Raw genomic sequence first — 18,572 nt, forward strand, 5'->3', positions numbered from 1 at the left:
CATGTTCCAGGTGAAGAACGCAGCGGGTCTGCCTGCTCCCCGCCCGCTGAACCGGGAGCTCCTCGAGGACAGGGGCTCTTTTGTTCAAAACTGTTTTGCTGGCTAACTAGCACCAAGCCTGCCACCTAGTGACTGCTGCATGTATAATTGTTTAGTAATAGCAGCTCTTTTTTATTGGGAGCCCCTCGTGTGCTTGGCGCTTTAAATTCAGAAATTCTCACTCTAGCCTATTACGTAGGTATTATAAGCTCCATTTTATAGATGAGCAAACTGAGACTCAGAGGCTTAATAACCTGTCAGTGTTACCCGGCTAGTAACTGGCCAGAGCCAGGATTCGAATCCGGTCTGCCCAGTCTAGAGTTCATGGTCTTTCCGCAGACAATACCACGTTGAATGAATGAAGCAATGGCTGGCTGCTAGTGGCCGAAAGGGTCTGAGGGGAAGATCACTTGGGTGGGCCTGGTCCCTAAAGGGGGGTGTGAGGAGGGGGGCTCAGGCTCTCCAGGCCCCGTGGACATCCAGGCCTTTCTCATTAGAGCTGGGCATGTGGAGCACATGAGGACAGACCGCAGGCTGCAGAGACTCCTTCAGACCCAGAGGGAGCTGATGTCCAAGGAGCTCTGGCTGTACAGTAGGTGCAGGGAGCCCCAGGAGGCAGGAACCACCGTGGGTGGGGGGTAGTCTGCTTCCCTCCCCATGACTCCCTCCTCACTCTCTGCACTGATCAGTTTGCCTTTGCCATGAGTGACCTCAGGAGAGTAAGGATCCCCAGAATAGCTTGACCCTGCTTGGCTTCCCATTCCCCTTGGAGCGCAGGATTGCTTCCCAGGTCTCTCACCCTGGGTCTTTCCGTCTTCTGCAGTCGGCGTCAACATGTTTGACTATCTGGGCAGCATCTTGAGTTACGTCGTGATCTCAATCCCCATTTTCAGCGGCATCTACGGAGACCTGAGCCCCACAGAGCTCAGCACCCTGGTCAGCAAGGTGAGAATCCCTTCCGGGGACCCCCTCATGCCATCCCCCCTGCCCTTTGGCCCAGCACCGAGGCCTTGGAGTCCAGGCCCGCGCTCACTGCCCTCTGTCCCGTCCAGAACGCCTTTGTGTGCATGTACCTCATCAGCTGCTTCACCCGGCTCATCGATCTCTCCACCACGCTCTCCGATGTGGCAGGCTACACACACAGGTGAGGCTGCGTCCAGCCCCTCTAGGCACACCCACAGGTGAGGCTGCGTCTGGCCCCTCTTAAGTCCTGAGCAAAGCGTGTACATCAGGGAGAAGTAGCAGAGTGAAAAAAGGAGCAGAAAAGCTCACCAGATACTAGTGGGCATGAGAGAGAAAAAGGAGTAACGCCTTCACCTGGGCACCCAGACCCTCCTCAGGTTTTCACTTCTCGCCCAGGATCGGGGAACTTCAGGAGACCCTGCTGGACATGACCCTGAAGTCACAGGATGGGGAGATCCTGGACGAGAGCGAGTGGGACTTGGCCAGGTGAGCGCTGGGCTGGCGGTGCCGCTAGGTGGTGGACAGTGCAGGCGCTGGAAGCACCCGGGAGCCCAGCCCGTTCCCAGCCGGGCAGCAGAGTTAGGCGGAGCAAATGAGGAAAGCTCTGTCTCATGCCAGGCACGTTGTAAATGTTCACCATCAGTGTTGCTGTTCTGGCATCTGTGTTTATTTACACCATCCCCCAGCTGATGGAAACAAAGTACAATCTGCCTGGGCCTGAGTTAACAAAACAAAAATCTGAATCGTATCCCTCCTCTTCCTTTATTCCTCCTCCTCTCGCTGAGCCCTGCCGCCAGCCCCCTTCCTTGGGGCATGTCTGTTCTTTGTCCCCACTCAGGCCCGGAGGTGTCTTTATTCCTGTGTCTTTGCAGGAAACATCCGTGACGTTTCTGACCTTTCTGTGCATCAAGGATTTGTTCATGTCCTCACTTTTCTTGAGCAAACTACTTAACTGTTCTGTGTCTCAGTTTCTTCGTCTCTATAAAGAAGACATTAATGGAACCTTCATCTTAGGGTTGTTTTGGGGATTAGATATCATAGTTCATAGAACGTGCTTGGACGGAGGCCACAGCGTAAGCTTTCAGAAATGGAAACAGGCTGAATTTCAGGGTCTACACTCAACTGTCTTCTTAGGAGCTAACGCCTTAACTGTTGCCTCTGTGCAGAATTAAAGCTTCATGCAGCTCTGAGCCCAGAGGTGGTGGTGGGGGGTGCTGGTGGTGCGGGGACTGTAGGGAACTGGAGATGCTCTTCTGTGGGGGAGGTGGGCATCTGTGGAGAGCCAGAAACTCCGAAACTGTTAGTATTTCCGCTCCCATTCTTACCATCAGTCACACGGTGATGCCATGAAAATGCATGTAATGCCACCAACATTAGAATTGGACAGGTGCAGCTCTGTGCCCGTGAGCAGGTCACTCAGCCGCCTGACTCCGTTTCCTCATCTTCCCAGTAGGGATAATAGCTGTGGTTCATGGCTGATAAGACTGATTAAGATCAGTCATGGGCAGGACTTTGCCCAACCTGCCACAGAGCAGGTGCCCAATCCATCTCTTTATCAGTTTGCTAGGGCTGCCATGACAGAGTACCATAAACTGGGTAGCTTAAAGAACAGAATTTTATTTTCTCATAGTTCTACAGGTTAGAAGTCCAAGGTCAAGGTGTCAGCAGGGTTGATTTCTCCTGAGGCCTTGCTCCTTGGCTTGCAGATGGCTGCTTTCTCACAGTGTCCTTACATGGCCTTTTCTCTATGCTTGTGCACCCCTGGTGTCTCTCCCTCTTCTTTAAAGGACACCAGTCATACTGGATCGGGGCCCTACCCTAAAGGCCCCATTTTAATGTAATCACCTCTTTAAAGACCCTGTCTCCAAATGCAGTTACCTTCTGAGGTACTCGGCGTTGGGACTTAAGCATATGATTTTTGAGGCCACAGTTCAGCCCGTGGCAACCTTCCAGTCCAGAGGTGATGCCCCCAAGGAGAAAGAACTACCCCCCTGCCCCCAGCAATACTGACACCGCTTATCTTCCCAACATGTCTTCCCTTCTTGCACCCTAGGGCCCCAGGATGGCCAGCAACAGAGAGAACAGATACAGCTTTTCTCCTTGAGCGGGTCTGCATCTCCGCCCCCTCGTCTAACAAACCCTTAATCAAGGATCTGAGCCTGAAGATCTCTGAGGGGCAGAGCTTGCTTATCACAGGCAACACGGGCACCGGCAAGACCTCCTTCCTCCGGGTTCTGGGTGGCCTCTGGGCGAGCACATGGGGTGAGAGCCAGCCTTCCCTGCTCTGAGCCAGCCTTGGCCTGTGGGCGGGGGGGGTATGTGGGTAAGAATCAAGCCTCTTGCTGGGAAAGCAGAGTGAGGCGCAGTTACCTTCTGGGAGATCTTAGAATGGTGCTTCCTGTAGGCTCGGTGCAGATGCTGACGGACTTTGGACCCCACGGGGTGCTGTTCCTGCCACAAAAGCCATTCTTCACTGACGGGACCCTTCGGGAACAGGTTAGCCGGGGCCCACTCCTCCCACCCCTTCCCCCCAACCCAGACCCTGGTGGTGTGACAGGTCTCAGCCCTGGAGAGCTATGGGACAGCAGGTGGGGTATAAAATGAACCAAGCCCGGGAACTCCCTGGCTCTAAGGACTTTTTATTCACTTCTGTGGATTAGGCCATGTACTCAGAGCAACTTCTGGGGGCAGGTTAACCTGTGGAGGCCATAAACCAAATATCACATGTGCTTGTTGAACACCAGCTTGGATTCTGGGGGCGCTGCCCTGCTGGCTGCCAGCCCCGCCTCTCCCACCGGACCCTCAGCCAGGACACTCCTTGCTCTCTGGTGGAGAGGAGCCTGGCCTCTGGCGGTTCCTGGGGCTGTTTCTGAGGGAGGGTAGCTGTGTGCGGCCCTACCTCTCCTTGGCCCTTGCCCTAGGCCCATGTGGTTTTTCTTTTATCAGGTGATATATCCCTTGAAGGAGATCTACCCCGACTCAGGTGAGCTGAGCCTCTTCAGGACACAACCTCCCATCCCACCATCTCTTCTCTGTCTGACTGTGGCCTCACCTGTACCTTTTGGGAGAGGCCCCAGCCAGGCTGCTGGTTTCAGGTGGGGTCCCCTCCACCTCCTCCTTTGACTGTTTACTATTTGGGGGTCTGTACCCTGACCTCATCTTGTTCTGTCTCCCCCTCCGGAGGAGAGACACCACTGGAGGAAAGGAAGGGATTACTTCCTTCATTGAGTCCTTCCCATGTTTATTAAGTGCTGTAACCTGTTGCTTCAGAGCCTTGGCCCACATTCTGGGGCCCCCGGCCATGATGTGCCCTATCTATTCTGGCTACCCGGAGGAGCTGACTTCTTGAAGCCTTCTGTGTTCTGCAGGTTCTGCTGATGATGAGAGGATCATGAGGTTCCTGGAGTTGGCAGGCCTGGTGAGTGAGGGCAGGGACCCTGAGGTCCAAGCCCACCTGGTGGCACTGACCACAGGTGCTGGCCCAGCGGAGCTGGCCCTACCGTCCCTGCCCCAGGACTGGAAGTCTGAGCCTGGGGCAGGGCGATGGGTCTATAAATCAGCCGTGGGGGCTGTTGGCCAGGCACAGGCAACAAGCAGCATCCACTCTCTAGCAAATTTTAAAACAATAATAAGACTACATCAGCCTGCTTTTTCTGGTCACCACGTTCCAGCAAGTCTAAACAGTGTGGCTGACCGACTGCTTCTCTCTGCCTGGGGCAGACTGCTCCCCTAGCCCCACCTTGGTACGCGACCAGGGCTGGCTCTGTCTCGGGTGTGTGTGGTGGGACTGAGGAGGTCCTCAGGATGGCAGGAAGCAGGGATGGGCCCTTTCATGGACATCGTTCCCTCCGTGTGTGTTACAGTCCAGCTTGGTGGCAAGGACAGAGGGTCTGGACCAGCAGGTCGATTGGAACTGGTAAGAAGGAGGCTGGGGTGCTCCAGAGCCAGCTCCCCCAAAGACAGTGGGTCCCAGAGGCCTGGGCAAGGGATGAAGTGACTTCTGACCCCAAATTCTAGGGGTTTGCTGGGCTGCTGGGGACCTGGTTCATGTCCGTGGTACAGAATTTTGGCCTCACCTTGTGTAGGCAGCGGGGCTGTGGTGGAAAGGGGGGTGACATCCATCCGTCCTGGGGCAGCCTGTCTGCGCTGAGAGCCTCTTCCTGCCCAGACCATTCTGTGCAAAAGCCAAACTATAGCCTCCTTCCTCCAGTGGGCCTCTCTCGTTCCCCTTTCTCAGGTATGATGTTCTGTCCCCAGGAGAGATGCAGAGGCTCTCCTTTGCCCGGCTCTTCTACCTGCAGCCGAAGTACGCAGGTGAGGTTCGCCCTGTAGGTACACATGCTAGCCAGATAACACTTGCGCTCACAGGTATAGCAGCGTGTGTTCGTGTGCACCTGGAGAGGCATTGGTATGGGTAGGAGAGCACACCTGTGCCTGGCCAGGCATCTCTGTCCCTGCAGTGGAGGATGGCAGGGCTCTGCCCATGAGGCAGCAGTGCTTGGCATCCTCAGGTATATGTTAAACTGCCAGTTCTTAACCTTTGTGCCAGTGCAGCAGCTGGAGCCAGCCTTGAGAGGGCTTCTGATGTTATGGTCGTCAGGCTCTGCCATCAGTGAGTGGGCATCGCTCTGCTGTGCCTGACAGAGGTGTGAAATTTTCTAAGGACTGACATCCTTGGGGGAACTAGGATTCCTGGATTGAGTGGTCCTAGGCAGTGGCTGCTGGGTTAGGAATAGGGTAGGAAGCTGAGGGATTTTGTCCTGCACCTGGCAGGAGGCTTTCTACGTGGAGCCTAGCTCTCTGCCCCTCTGGTCCATGCTCTCGCTAAGGCGGGGCCCCCGTAAGCCAGAGCAGCTATCAGCCTCCCACCAGGTCCCAGCGAAGGGGGGTGTGGGTTGGAGGAGCGGCAGAGGTGGGTCTGGGGCAGGACTTCATCTCTTCCTATTGGGTTCTGTCCTCAGTGCTTGATGAAGCCACCAGTGCCCTGACCGAGGAGGTGGAGAGCGAGCTCTACCGCATCGGCCAGCAGCTGGGCATGACATTCGTCAGCGTGGGCCATCGGCGCAGCCTTGAGAAGGTACCCGTGCCCGCAGGATGGCCTGAGGAGGAGAAAGAATGCCAAGGCTGGGCCTGGCCGGGGCCAGAGGCCCCTCAGAATGGAGAGTGGGATGGCAGAGAGGGCAGGGGATCTGTCACAGCCAGGGCAGCCTGATCTCCGCGTGGTGGTGGTCTCTTGCAGTTTCACTCCTTGGTTCTGAAACTCTGTGGAGAAGGAAGGTGGGAGCTGACCAGAATCAAAGTGGAATGAAGCCAAGGCTGGCCACCGGCAGGAGAGCCAAGCCCAGGAGGTCGAGTCCCCAGGAGAGAGCAGGAGGGTTGACGGGGTAAGGAAGGAGCTCCAGGTTTGCTCACAGGTCCTGTGTGGCCCTCCACAGGGCCCTCCTGCTGCCCCAGCCAGAGCTTCGTGCACTTGAAGTGCTGGTTACTTAACGTGTAACCTCAGATCGTGTTTTCTAAAGAAAACCTGAAAGTGTGGGATCTATAAGAAGTGAAGGGTCAAAATGGAGAGTGTATTGGACTTGGAGTCAAGAGATCCAGAAATCTTTTAGAATACATCAATTTTGCAACAGTAGATTTTTAACTTTAATCAACTATTTAAATTTTATAATTTTTTTTGAAAGAAGAGATAAACGTGTTTTTAAACTTGCAGCTTTCCCCTTTTTTCTTTCTTCTTCATCACAAGATGATCTCTTTTTTTTTTTTTGGTCGCACCATGCGGGATGCAGGATCCATGCAGAATGTGGGATCTTAGTTCCCCGACCAGGGATCAAACCCGTGCCCCCTGCAGTGAAAGCATGGAGTCTTAATCACTGGACTGCCAAGGAAGTCCCTAAGATAAGCTTTTTAACTGATTCTCCAGGCTTCTCTTTGAGAGCCTGAGGGGTGGGAGCAGCACTCTCCACTGTGCTGGAACCTTCTGCCCGTTGGTTCTTCACTTCACTGGCATCTCCCACTTACCCATTGCCAGTTGTCCCTCAGCCACTAACCTCGAGGGCCCTTCTGCTTTTCTTAACCCAGATGAAAATAAATCCTGTAATATTTTTAAGTTAATTCATTTCTTAAATACATTTTTTAAAATATAAATTTATTTTTGGCTGCGTTGGGTCTTCGTTGCTGTGCACAAGCTTTCTCTAGTTGTGGTGAGTGGGGGCTACTCTTCGTTGTGGTGCACGGGCTTCTCATTGCAGTGGCTTCTCTTGTTGCGGAGCACGGGCTCTAGGTATGCGGGCTTCAATAGTTGTGGCTCACGGGCTTAGTGCTCCGTTGCATGTGGGATCTTCCCGGACCAGGGCTCGAGCCCATGTCCCCTGCATTGGCAGGCAGATTCTTAACCACTGCACCACCAGAGAAGCCCCCTAAATGCATTTTTAAAGGAAAGTTTACACTTGATATAAATAGAAAGTAACTGTAAAAATTAATACAAATAGTGTTATGGAATGGCAGCTCTGTACTGCACCTGCAAAGACTCTACACCTGAGGCTTGCTCTGTGTGCAAAGGGAGGTTAGGTATGTTACAGAGGAGTTAGACATACTAGCATCCAACTGAGAATCTTCTTAATAGATTTGGGGAAATGGAATGGGAACTGCAAAGGAAGTGATTTCCTCTCTCTCAAAGACGAGGTTATCTAATGCCTGTTGATACCACTGAAAATGATCCCAGATGCGGGGTGGAGCTCCAGACTTGGGGAGATGTCGCCCTGGGTAACATGTCTAACCCCCTCCCTCCATGGCGTGGCTGGCATGGAGGCCTCAAGCCTATTTTCAGCTCTGCCCCATACGGGTGCTAAAGCAGTGTGTCCAGGTGCCAAGCCAAGAGAACTCTGGGGTGGGCACCTGACCAGGTCTGATGGTGTGTCCAGTCTCCGATGAAGCCTCCTTAGGGACCTACAGGATGTCAGCATCAGGAAGGCCCGTGGCAGCCCTTCTCATGGGGCTGAAAAGGACCGTCAAGGTGGGCATCTGCTTCAGGAGCCTTTCCATACTTGAATCTCCCAACCGTATCCTGCCAAGTGCTCTTCTGGCCTCTGTTCAGACACCTCTAGCATTGGGGGCCATCCATCCTCAGACCCCTCTGAGGAAAGCTCTTCCTTAGGCCAAGGGGAAACGTATCCCCCTCAGGATCCCCCTGACTCCCACCCCTTGGGCATGTTTTAAATTGTGGGGTTTGGGTGTGGAAAGACTCCCTCTCTGGTTTAATTTCTGTACCTTCATCAATATAGCTGAAGCTCCCCTCAGCCTTTTTGGTGATAGCATTGCCTCGCCGCTGACTTGCTTCATCCTCACAAGCCCCTTCAAATCCTAAGCCTTTTTCACAAGTGCTGCTGCCAGCAGATTATTATAGAGGCCAAGTTTGTTCCTAACTCAGTCTCTGCACTTGCTATTTCCTCCGCCTCAAACATGTTCCCAGTGCTGTTTCTGTTCTTAATACTCAAATACTCAGTGTCCTCCCTTGCAGAAACTCTGCCAAGAGAAGGCTGTTCTTAGAGGCAGACTGTACCCTTATCCATCATTCATCTCAGAGATGGTGGCTACTTGAGATTTTTAGATGAATCGATACAAACCTGCATGAGGAGAAGTCAGGTTGTGTCCTCAGTGTATGACAAGGACCAAAATGTTTATTTTAAATGTTTTAAAATAAGCCAGGCAAATAATTTCCCAATTTTAAGTCTCATTCTGCCACCCAGGAATCTACACAGACCCATGTGGATGATACATAGAAATGTTATCCTTATACCCCTCTCATCACTCTTCTGAGGAGTCCTGGAGCCATGGGACAGGGCGGAAAAGCAACCTTTTGTTATCTCCATCAAGTGTCCGCGTACCTACCGTATCAACTTGTGTACCACCCCAGTCATTTTGGGGTGGAGAATAACAAACTAGTCTCTGTTCTGCCACAGCCCACAGGGAGCTGTGGTCTGTGTTCTGCATCCAGGACAGTCTCCCAGGAAGCCAGAGAAGAGCAATGCCAGCTGCCTTCTGTAAAGACTGCCTTTCCAGAAACATTGTCTTGTTGGTGCTATTTCCTTCTGAAATCCTATCTAGGTGTCAGAATGATGGGTAGCCCTGGGCTAAACCCTGGGCCAGGAAGGAACCGCTGGAGGCAAAGGGAGTTGTCAGGAGAACTGGTGCCTGGAGAACAAGCCAGCTGAAAGGGAGCCCTGGACTGGGGAGCTGCAGAGACTGTCCTACTGGGAGGTAGGGTAAAGTGTGGACAGGCATCAGGCAGGGGACATGTGCTGGGGAACACTGTCCTCAAGCCTCTGGCAGGGTGAGGCTGGACAACTGGCCAGTGGATTTGCCCATCTGTAAGTAGTTAAGGGTGCTGAGGGTCAGATGCCTCTGGGGAAGGTTTCCCTGGGAAAGTCCAAAGACAGGGCAGAGACTTTTACCTAACATGCCATCAGACCCTGACCCCAGGCCCAGAACTGCCAGCCCACAAGGGAGTGAAGGGGGAAACAAAGGCAAGTCTCAATCTTGAACTGGCAGAGAGATTTGTGCAGAGCTTGCATGCTTAAGGGAAGCCCAGTTCCTGCCACATTCTCTTAAGAACACTGTGAGGAAGATGCTTCCTTTTCTTTCCTTTTTACCCCAGTTGAAGAGTCTGAGCTCCAGGACCTGAAATGACTTGCTTAGGAATCTCAAGTTCAAAACAGAACTCAGCCTCTGACCCACCTCCACCTGCTGCATTCATCTTGCCCATCTCAGGGAATGACACTTCCACTGTCCACCCTGAGCTCAGGCTGGAGAGCTGAGACCCTCCAGACCTCCTTCCCCATATCCAATCCATCACTACATCCCATGGATTCTGCTTCCAAAATATATCTGAAGTCCACCTCTGCCCTCCCCCGAGGCCACCACCAAGTCCACTTGGACAACTGTGGCAGCCCCGTCCCTCGTCTCCCTGCTGCTTCTCCCAACCCCCCACATCTTCCACAAAGCAGCCTGAGGGACCTTAAAAATGCAAATTAGCTGTGCCCTACATTAAAGTCCAAAATACTGGGCCTGCAAGGCTGCACTCCCTTCCCTCTCCTCAAGCCCATTGACCTCTGTCATCAGAGATGGGCCAAGCTGGTCCTGCTGAGAGCCTTGTTCCCATGTATTCCTGGAAGCACACAAACTACCAAGACTGACTCAAGGAGAAACAAAATCTGAATAGATCTATAACAAGTGATTGAATCAGTAATCAAAAACCTCCCAGCCAGTAATCCTCCCTCCCTCCCCAATAATCTGAGGGCCAGGTGGCTTCACTAGTGAATTCTACCAAACATTTAAAGAATGTTTCATATCAATCCTTCTCAAAATATTCCAGAAAATAGAAGCAGAGGGAACACTTCCTAACTCATTCTATTAGGTCATCATCGCCCTGCACCAAAGCCATACAAAGACATTACAAGAAAACTGAAGACAAAAACCCTTTATGAATATAGATGTAAAGATTCTCAACAAAATACTAGTGGACAGAATCCAGCAGTATATTGAAAGCATTATACATCATGATCAAGTGAGATTTAGCCCAGGAATGCAAAGGTAGTTCATATGAAAATCAACATAAAACACCACATTAGTAGAATGGAGGGGAGAAGCCACATGATCACCTCTATTGGTGCAGAAAAAGTATTTGATAAAATCCAACCCCCTTTTATGATACAAGCACTCAACAGACTAGAAGGAAAGGGAATTTTCTAAATATGATAAAAAACATAAAACCTACATCATACTCAGTTGGTAAAAGACTGAAAGCTTTCCCACTAAGATCAGGAACAAGACAAGGATGACTGCTTTTACAAATTTTATTCAACATTGTATTGGAGGTTCTGGCCAGAGCAGTTAGTCAAGAAAAAGAAAAGGCATCAAAATTGGAAAGGAAGAAATAAAACTATTTGCAGAAGACATGATCATATAGCTAGAAAAGCCTAAAGAAAAAAGGCAAAAAACACAAAGTATAACAAAGTCAACAAAGGTTCAGAATACATGCAAAAATCAATTGTAGTTCTATGTACTGGCAATAGACAAAGCAAAAAGGAATTAAAACAATTCTATCAATATTTACAATAACATCAGAAAGAATAAAATTCACCCAGGAGGTGCAAGACTTATACTCTGAAAATACAAAACATTGCTGAAAGAAATTAAAGACCTAAATAAATTGAAAGACATCCCATGTTCATGGATTGGAAAACTTTATTTTAGATATTTTGCAGACTTCTTTATGTATTTTTTTAAAATATTTTATTTATTTATTTGGCTGTGTCAGTGTGCAGGTTTCTCTCTAGTTGTGGCATGTGAATTTTTTTTCTTTTCTCTCCAGTTGTGGTGCTCGGGCTCCAGAGTGCATGGGCTGTGTAGTTTACAGCACGTGGGCTCTCTCATTGAGGTGCGTGAGCTCAGTAGTTGTGGCATGCGGGCTTAGTTGCCCCATGGCATGTGGGGTCTTAGTCTTAGTTCCCCAGACCACAGATCGAACCTGCGTCCCCTGCATTGGAAAGCAATCTGTAAAGGAAGATATAGATAGGTAGACAGACAGATGATAGTTAGAGATAGAGATGGATAGATGTGAAACTGAATCAGTTTGCTGTACACCTGAAATTAACACAACATTGTAAATCAACTATACTTCAATTTAAAAAAATTTTTTAAATGCAGAAACAAATGACTGTTACCAGGCAAGAAAAGTAACAATAGCAAAGATAACACATCAGTTGTAAAGACTCCCAGTTCTGTTTCAGTAGTAAAGATTAGCCTGAAGTGCTCAACCACCAGATCAACGGGAACCTAAGGAATGATGTTGACCTTTTCTGACCCTCCTGACTTCAACTAAAGCTCAGACTCTGTCAACCACCCAAGCCTTTTCATGAATATGCATGTACCCTTAGCTTGAAATTTCCCCAGTTTTGCTGTTTTAGTAGACACTGCTTTGGGAAGGATTCCCTGGTGTTCTTACTTGCTGCAAGTAATAAACCCTTCTCCTGTGCTTTGGCTTGGTTGTGTGTTTTGATTTGACACCTACCGAGAGGTGAACCCAGTTTTGGGGTAACACTCCTAGGGCGTTCATGGCACCTAAACTTGTAGCTTGTGTGCTGAGGTGCTGCCTTACTCTCTGTACACCGCGTGTGGTCACATCTTCCCAATGACACTGGGTACCTGAAGGGCAGGGGAGCAGCCTGCCCTAGTCCCATGTGCCGCTGAGCACGCACAACTAAGCTTCAAGGCCAACTCGTAAGCAGGTTGCCCACCACACCTCCTGTTCTGGGACCCCCACCCCACCCTCGCAGGTGAAGGGGGCGGGGGTACAAGCAGAGCTGGGATGGGGCTGTGGTGAGTCTATGTCTGATATTTCCTTATGATTAGATTCAGGTTATACAACCTAATCATGAGGAAATACCAGAAAACTCAAATTAAGGACATTCTATGAAGAAACTATCCTGAAATCTTCAAAAATGTCAAAGTCAAGGAAGACCAGGAAAGACTGGGGGCTGTTCCCAATTGAAGACACTACAGAGATTTAGCAACTAAATCCAATGTGTGGTTCTGGGGACTTCCCTGGTGGTCCAGTTGTTAAGAATCTGCCTTCCAATGCTAGGGACAGTTCGATCCCTGGTTGGGGAACTAAGATCCCACATGCCACAGGGCAACTAAGCCCTCGTGCCGCAACTACTGAGCCTGTGCGCTCTGGAGTCCACGCACTGCAATGAAAAGATCCCACGTGCCACAACTAAGACCCAATGCAGCCAAAAAATAATAATAATAAATGTGTGGTTCTGGATTGGATCCACCACTTTTATAAAGGACATTATTGGAATGATCATGTGGACAAAGAATGTTGTCTGCCATTTCAGTAAACAACAAATATTACCCGCCATCAAGCTATTCACCACTGCAGCTTCCCACGACAGTGCACCCTGAGAGAATTCAGGATGGAGCAAAACAGGATACTGGCCCTCAATAGTTAAGATGCATATCAAAGGAATAATTTCAATAAGCCCAGGCTTGGGCTTCCCTGGTAGTGCAGTGGTTGAGAGTCCACCTGCCGATGCAGGGGACATGGGTTCATGCCCCGATCCGGGAAGATCCCACATGCCGCGGAGCAGCTGGGCCCGTGAGCCAGGGCCCCTGAGCCTGTGTGTCAGGAGCCTGTGCCCCGCAACGGGAGAGGCCACAACAGTGAGAGGCTCGCGTACCACACACAAAAAATAAATTAATTTAAAAAAATAAGCCCAGGCTCTTGCATCTTCCCATACATAGAAAGTCACTAAAATCATTAACCTGAGATGTCTGTTTTTTGTGATTAGAAGTAATCTTGATGTTTGACTACATTTTTTTTTCTTTTTTCTTTTAAGCAAAACACCTTTATATCCTGGCTTTTCCCTTACTTCTTTTTTTAAAATTTATTTTATTTATTTATTTTTGTCTGTGTTGGGTCCTCGTTGCTGTGCGCAGGTTTTCTCCAGTTGCATCGAGTGGGGGCTGCTCTTAGTTGCAGTGTGTGGGCTTCTCACTGCGGTGGCTTCTCTTGTTGCAGAGCATGGGCTCTAGGCGCACAGGCTTCAGCAGTTGTGGCACGTGCACTCAGTAGTTGTGGCTTGTGGGCTCTAGAGCGCAGGCTCAGTAGTTGTGGTGCAGGGGCTTAGTTACTCCACGGCATGTGGGATCTTCCTGGACCAGGGCTCGAACCCGTGTCCCCTGCATTGACAGGCGGATTCTTAACCAGTGTGCCACCAGGGAAGCCCTCCCTTACTTCTTTTGAAGAGTTCCACAGCCATCTGAGATGCTGTCTCCTGGTCTATAGTCCTCAGTAAAGTTCCCAAATAAAACATTTCTCTCAACTATTAAGTTGTACTTTTTCTTTTCAGTTGCCAGTTTGGGTGACCAGCAAAGGGATCCAGAGTGGACTTTGTTGCCAAATGCAAGTTAATGTGTCCAACACACAATGAGACCAAACACATGAAAACATCACAGAGTTTGGAGCAGAGAAAGGTTTATTGCAGGGTCAAGCAAGGAGAACAGGTAGCTCATGCTCAAAACCCCAAACTACTTGATGGCTTTCAGGGAAAAGTTGTGGTTTTGGGGATTTTTTTTTTTTTTGGAAATTTAGTTATTTCTGAGATATACATTTTAAAATAATAACTAAAATTATCAGGGAAAAGTTTTTATAGGCAAAATTTGGGGTGAGTGCTGCAGGGTGTGTGTGACTTTCTTCTGATTGGTTTGTGGTGAGGTAACAGGGCAATGTTCCAGGAATCTTGTGCTCAGCCTGAAGTTACCATCCTCCACCTGGGTGGGGGCCTTAGTTCCTGTAGAAGAACTCAAAGATACTGTTATATATATCCCTTGAGGAGGACCCAGGATCCTGCTTTAATTGCTACACTATTGTTTCTTTTTCTTAAAATTAATTAATTTATTTTAATTATTTATTTATTTAGCTGCACTGGACCTTAGTTGCCGCATGCGGGAACTTCCTTGTGGCATGTGGGATTTTTATTTTATTTTATTTTTAGTTGGGGCATGGGGGGTCTTAGTTGTAGCATGTGGGATCTAGTTCCCTGACCAGGGATTGAACCCAGGCCCGCTGCATTGGGAGCATGGAGTCTTAGCCACTGGACCACCAGGGAAGTCCTCTGCACTATTGTTTCTTGATTGCTCCTCCTTTGTTTCTACATTCCCTTACTTCCCCTAATTAGAAACTGTTTGAACTGCCTTTTGTACTCAGGAAATGTCTAGGAGGCTGAAGCCTTTTTTCCTAAAAACAAGAAACAGGGGACACAGATAGGCTTTTGTACCCAGGAGGACCCCACAGGTTCCTGCTTGGTTTCAACTTCTGTTCTTTGCCTGAACTCTATGACAAACCAGAGCTTTGGCACCAGCAGAGAGCTCTTGAGCCAGCCTGCCTCCTCAGAGAGTCCAGACAAATTTGGGTGAGTCTCTCCTGGGTCTTAGATCTCCCATTTTTGACTGTTGATCCTAATTTTTATTCAGTGGTGTTAAACTCCTCACTGGGGAAGTAGGTTTTCCTTGAAACTTAGTTTCAAGAAAAGGTACCTGGTTATCCTCAGTTGAAAGACACTGGGAAGTCTTTATTATGTATGCACAGAATAAATTTCTTGCTTATTAATTGGAATTAATGGAAATCTCACCTTAAAAATGGCCAAACTGGGGTTCTTTTGATCTTTCTTGTTTGTTTGTTTGTTTGTGTACACAGCTAGAAAAGGCTTGATAAAACATCGTTTCAGAGCTCTGACCTTAAAGGAACAAAAGCCCTTCTAGGGGGAAACTTGCATTTCTCTCCCTGTGTTTCTGAGATGTAAATATTCTACCTGATCTTCTTAGGCATTTCCCCCCCTGTATTTCGAGAGCTTTGTCTCTCCCATCTGGAAGGTACACATAAGGTGTACACTTGGCAGCCAGTCAAATAGCCTGGGATTTTGAGCAGTCTTTTGTCTGACTGTACCAACTCTCAGGGGCTGTTGTCATCTTAACCTTCATTGTGTCCTGTACAACAAAGGCCTCTACTTTCTTAGATGATTTGGGGGAGTAAACTTCCTAGATCTTGCTGAAGGCTGCATCCTTTGCACTCTCTTGTGGGGACACCTCTTGCATCTTATTGGTTTGAGTACCTACTAAGATACTACTCATCAACGGGCAGACAATGGATCCTTTAAACTGGAAAAACTTCCAAACTGGTAAATTTTTAGAGAGTACTCATTATAAACAGCTGTTTTATTTGTACCTGTGAAAAAAACAAATTAGAAGGTGGATTAAATATATATATATATATAAAACAGCTAACCTAAAAACTCTCTTAATTTAAAACAAACAAACAAAAACCAGTTTGGGAAACCTTATTTGTGTCTTAGCTTCCCCTCAGTGGGTCTTACAGAAGCTAATAAAAATATTAGGTTAATTAATGTTAATTAGGTTGATCAACAGGAAAAAAAAGAAAAGCTGAGGGGAAAGTCAAGAGACTTTTTCCCAATAGGATGGAAATTTTATCTTATTTTATTTTATTTTAATTTATTTATTTTTGGCTGCATTGGGTCTTTGTTGCTGCACATGGGCTTTCTCTAGTTGTGTCAAGCGGGGGCTACTCTTCGTTGCGGTGCACAGGCTTCTCATTGCGGTGGCTTCTCTTGTGGAGCACGGGCTCTAGCTGTGTGGGCTTCAGTAGTAGTAGCATGCAGACTTAGTTGTTCCACGGCATGTGGGATCTTCCTAGACCAGGGACTGAACCCATGTCCCCTGCATTGGCAGGCAGATTCTTAACCACCGTGCCACCAGGGAAGTCCCAACAGGATGGAAATTTTAAAGGTACTCATCCCAACAGGACAGAAATCTTTAGATGGTTATTAAAAAATGAGATAAATAGGGGACTTGCCTGGCGGTCCAATGGTTAAGACTCCACACTTCCACTGCAGTGGGTGCGGGTTTGATCCCTGGTTGGGGAACTAAGTTCCCACGTGCCTCTCAGCGTGGCCAAAAAAAAAAAAAAAGGAAATGGGATAAATAAAATGGATGTTAATGGGATTAAAACAAAGGTTTGATACAACACTATATATGTGTGTGTGTGTGTGTGTGTGTGTGTGTGTGTGTGTATATATATATGCATATATATCATATATATAAAGCTGGAAGAAAATTACACTGAGATACTTGACCAGCAATTGCTTGGGACAATATTTAGGCCAATTAATCAAGTTAAAAGATTGACAAGGGCTTCCCTGGTGGCACAGTGGTTAAGAATCCGCCTGCCAGTGCAGGGGACACGGGTTCGAGCCCTGGTCTGGGAAGATCCCACATGCCGCAGAGCATCTAAGCTCGTGCGCCCCGACTACTGCCTGCGCTCCAGGGCCCGCGAGCCACAACTACTGAAGCCCGGGCACCTAGAGCCCGTGCTCTGCAACAAGAGAAGCCATCGCAATGAGAAGCCCATGCACCGCAACGAAGACCCAATTCAGCCAAAAATAAATAAATAAATAAATAAAAAGATTGACAAAAGTCCTGAGTCCCTTGGCTCAACCCCTCCCTGGGGACCCCAAAGCCATTATACAAAAATAGATAAAATGGGTGGAGGATAAAAAGACAGGTTTCTGGACTCCTTGTAAAACCAAGACAGGTTGATGGGGTCCTGATGTAAACTAGTTAAAGGTATTAAAGATGATAGAGTTGAGATGAAAGTTTCTAAAAATTGATATATTTAAGTGGGCTTTATACAGTAAGGTGGTTACATCTCTTTTGCCTAATTATGTCTCTGTGGGGAATGCTTCGTCTGCCTGAGACGGCATATAATAAATCTGCCCCTCAGGCAATATTAAGCATGATAAAGGAAACCAATAGGGTTACTTGAGCCCACACAATGTGAAATAAAAACTGGGAGCTGATATTCAGGGACTAATAAAAACAATAATAGAGATTTATTTGCTCTGGGTTTAACTTGTACCCTCAGAAAGAGGGCCTTTGTGGAATGCTTTGTGCAAACTTTTGAAGACATGGTAAGTTTAATCCTAAAGTTCTAGAACATAGATCTCTTGATTGTCAGTTTAGTTGGGAATCTTATCACTGATATTAAAAAAGCAAATTAAAGAAAATGTAGTTGGGCAAATCAATCTTTTAATATCATTTAGGTGGCAGACCAGTTCTTTGGGGAATTAAAAGCAACTTTGTGTGTGTGTGTGTGTGTGTGTGTGTGTGTGTGGTACGCGGGCCTCTCACTGTTGCGGCCTCTCCCGTTGCGGATCACAGGCTCCGGACGCGCAGGCTCAGCGGCCGTGGCTCACGGGCCCAGCCGCTCCGCGGCATGTGGGATCCTCCTGGACCAGGGCACAAACCCGTGTCCCCTGCATCTGCATGCGGACTCTCAACCACTACGCCACCAGGGAAGCCCTAAAAGCAACTGTTTTTGTCTTGCAAATCTCTACAAATCAGAAATGTAAATACAGCCCACGATGACTGAGCCTAATTGGCTCTACCAGGTAGAACCCAAAACCAAAGGGGGAAAAAAGGACGGAAAAAGGACTTTTTAAGCTCAAACCCCTGTAACAGCTCCTCATAGCCTCCTTAAGGATTTATCAAAGACAGATACAAAACTTAAAAGTCTTTTCCACAAATAGTAGAGCCTTAGTCATCTGAGCAAATAAATTTAATGGATTCCAACTGTTATTTATAAACTAGTAAGTTTATATTGTAATACCTGATTCATAACTAAGTTTTAAAGTGAAGCTATGAAATCTCTAGTTATTTCTGTTTATATATCTGTGTGTGCATTATACGTATGATATGTCTCTACCTCCAGATAGTATTATGAAAATTAAATTATAAAAGAGCCCTATTTGACTTACAAGTAAGTGCTTACAAATTAAATATTTCAAGTATAAACGAAACTGACCAAAATGAATTTCAGGTTCACATGATCTGGGAAATATTAAGTATTAAATCAATATCTGGTATTAAAGTTAGTTTAGACTTTTTAAAATATAAATTTATTTTATTTATTTTTGGCTGCATTGGGTCTTCGTTGC

General features: G+C 48.0%; 2 protein-coding genes across 32 annotated transcripts in view; one reads left to right on the forward strand and one right to left on the reverse strand.

Moving 5' to 3' along the window:
- The window catches only part of ABCD4 (ATP binding cassette subfamily D member 4), a 31,655-nt gene that overhangs the window by 8,114 nt on the left and 4,969 nt on the right, over positions 1-18,572 (forward strand). For 8 of the 31 annotated variants that reach the window (XM_067028095.1, XM_059055836.2, XM_067028094.1 and 5 more), the window contains 12 exons: positions 537-631; positions 863-984; positions 1,092-1,183; positions 1,399-1,488; positions 3,056-3,264; positions 3,407-3,498; positions 3,949-3,985; positions 4,371-4,420; positions 4,866-4,918; positions 5,240-5,316; positions 5,964-6,079; positions 6,242-7,113. In XM_067028095.1, coding sequence (XP_066884196.1) covers positions 537-631; positions 863-984; positions 1,092-1,183; positions 1,399-1,488; positions 3,056-3,264; positions 3,407-3,498; positions 3,949-3,985; positions 4,371-4,420; positions 4,866-4,918; positions 5,240-5,316; positions 5,964-6,079; positions 6,242-6,310 — 1,102 coding nt within the window. In that variant the 3' untranslated portion in view covers positions 6,311-7,113. Of the gene's footprint in view, positions 1-536; positions 632-862; positions 985-1,091; positions 1,184-1,398; positions 1,489-3,055; positions 3,265-3,406; positions 3,499-3,948; positions 3,986-4,370; positions 4,421-4,865; positions 4,919-5,239; positions 5,317-5,963; positions 6,080-6,241; positions 7,114-8,747; positions 13,055-13,913; positions 14,068-18,572 lie in introns of those variants that run through there. The other 23 variants (XR_010839482.1, XR_010839479.1, XR_010839483.1 and 20 more) reach the window with 8 other exon arrangements.
- LIN52 (lin-52 DREAM MuvB core complex component) overlaps positions 1-18,572 on the reverse strand; it is a 208,304-nt gene that overhangs the window by 5,938 nt on the left and 183,794 nt on the right. The gene's annotated exons all lie outside the window — the stretch shown is intronic.

Source organism: Kogia breviceps, chromosome 3, assembly GCF_026419965.1.
Source record: "Kogia breviceps isolate mKogBre1 chromosome 3, mKogBre1 haplotype 1, whole genome shotgun sequence".
Lineage (NCBI taxonomy): Eukaryota > Metazoa > Chordata > Mammalia > Artiodactyla > Physeteridae > Kogia > Kogia breviceps.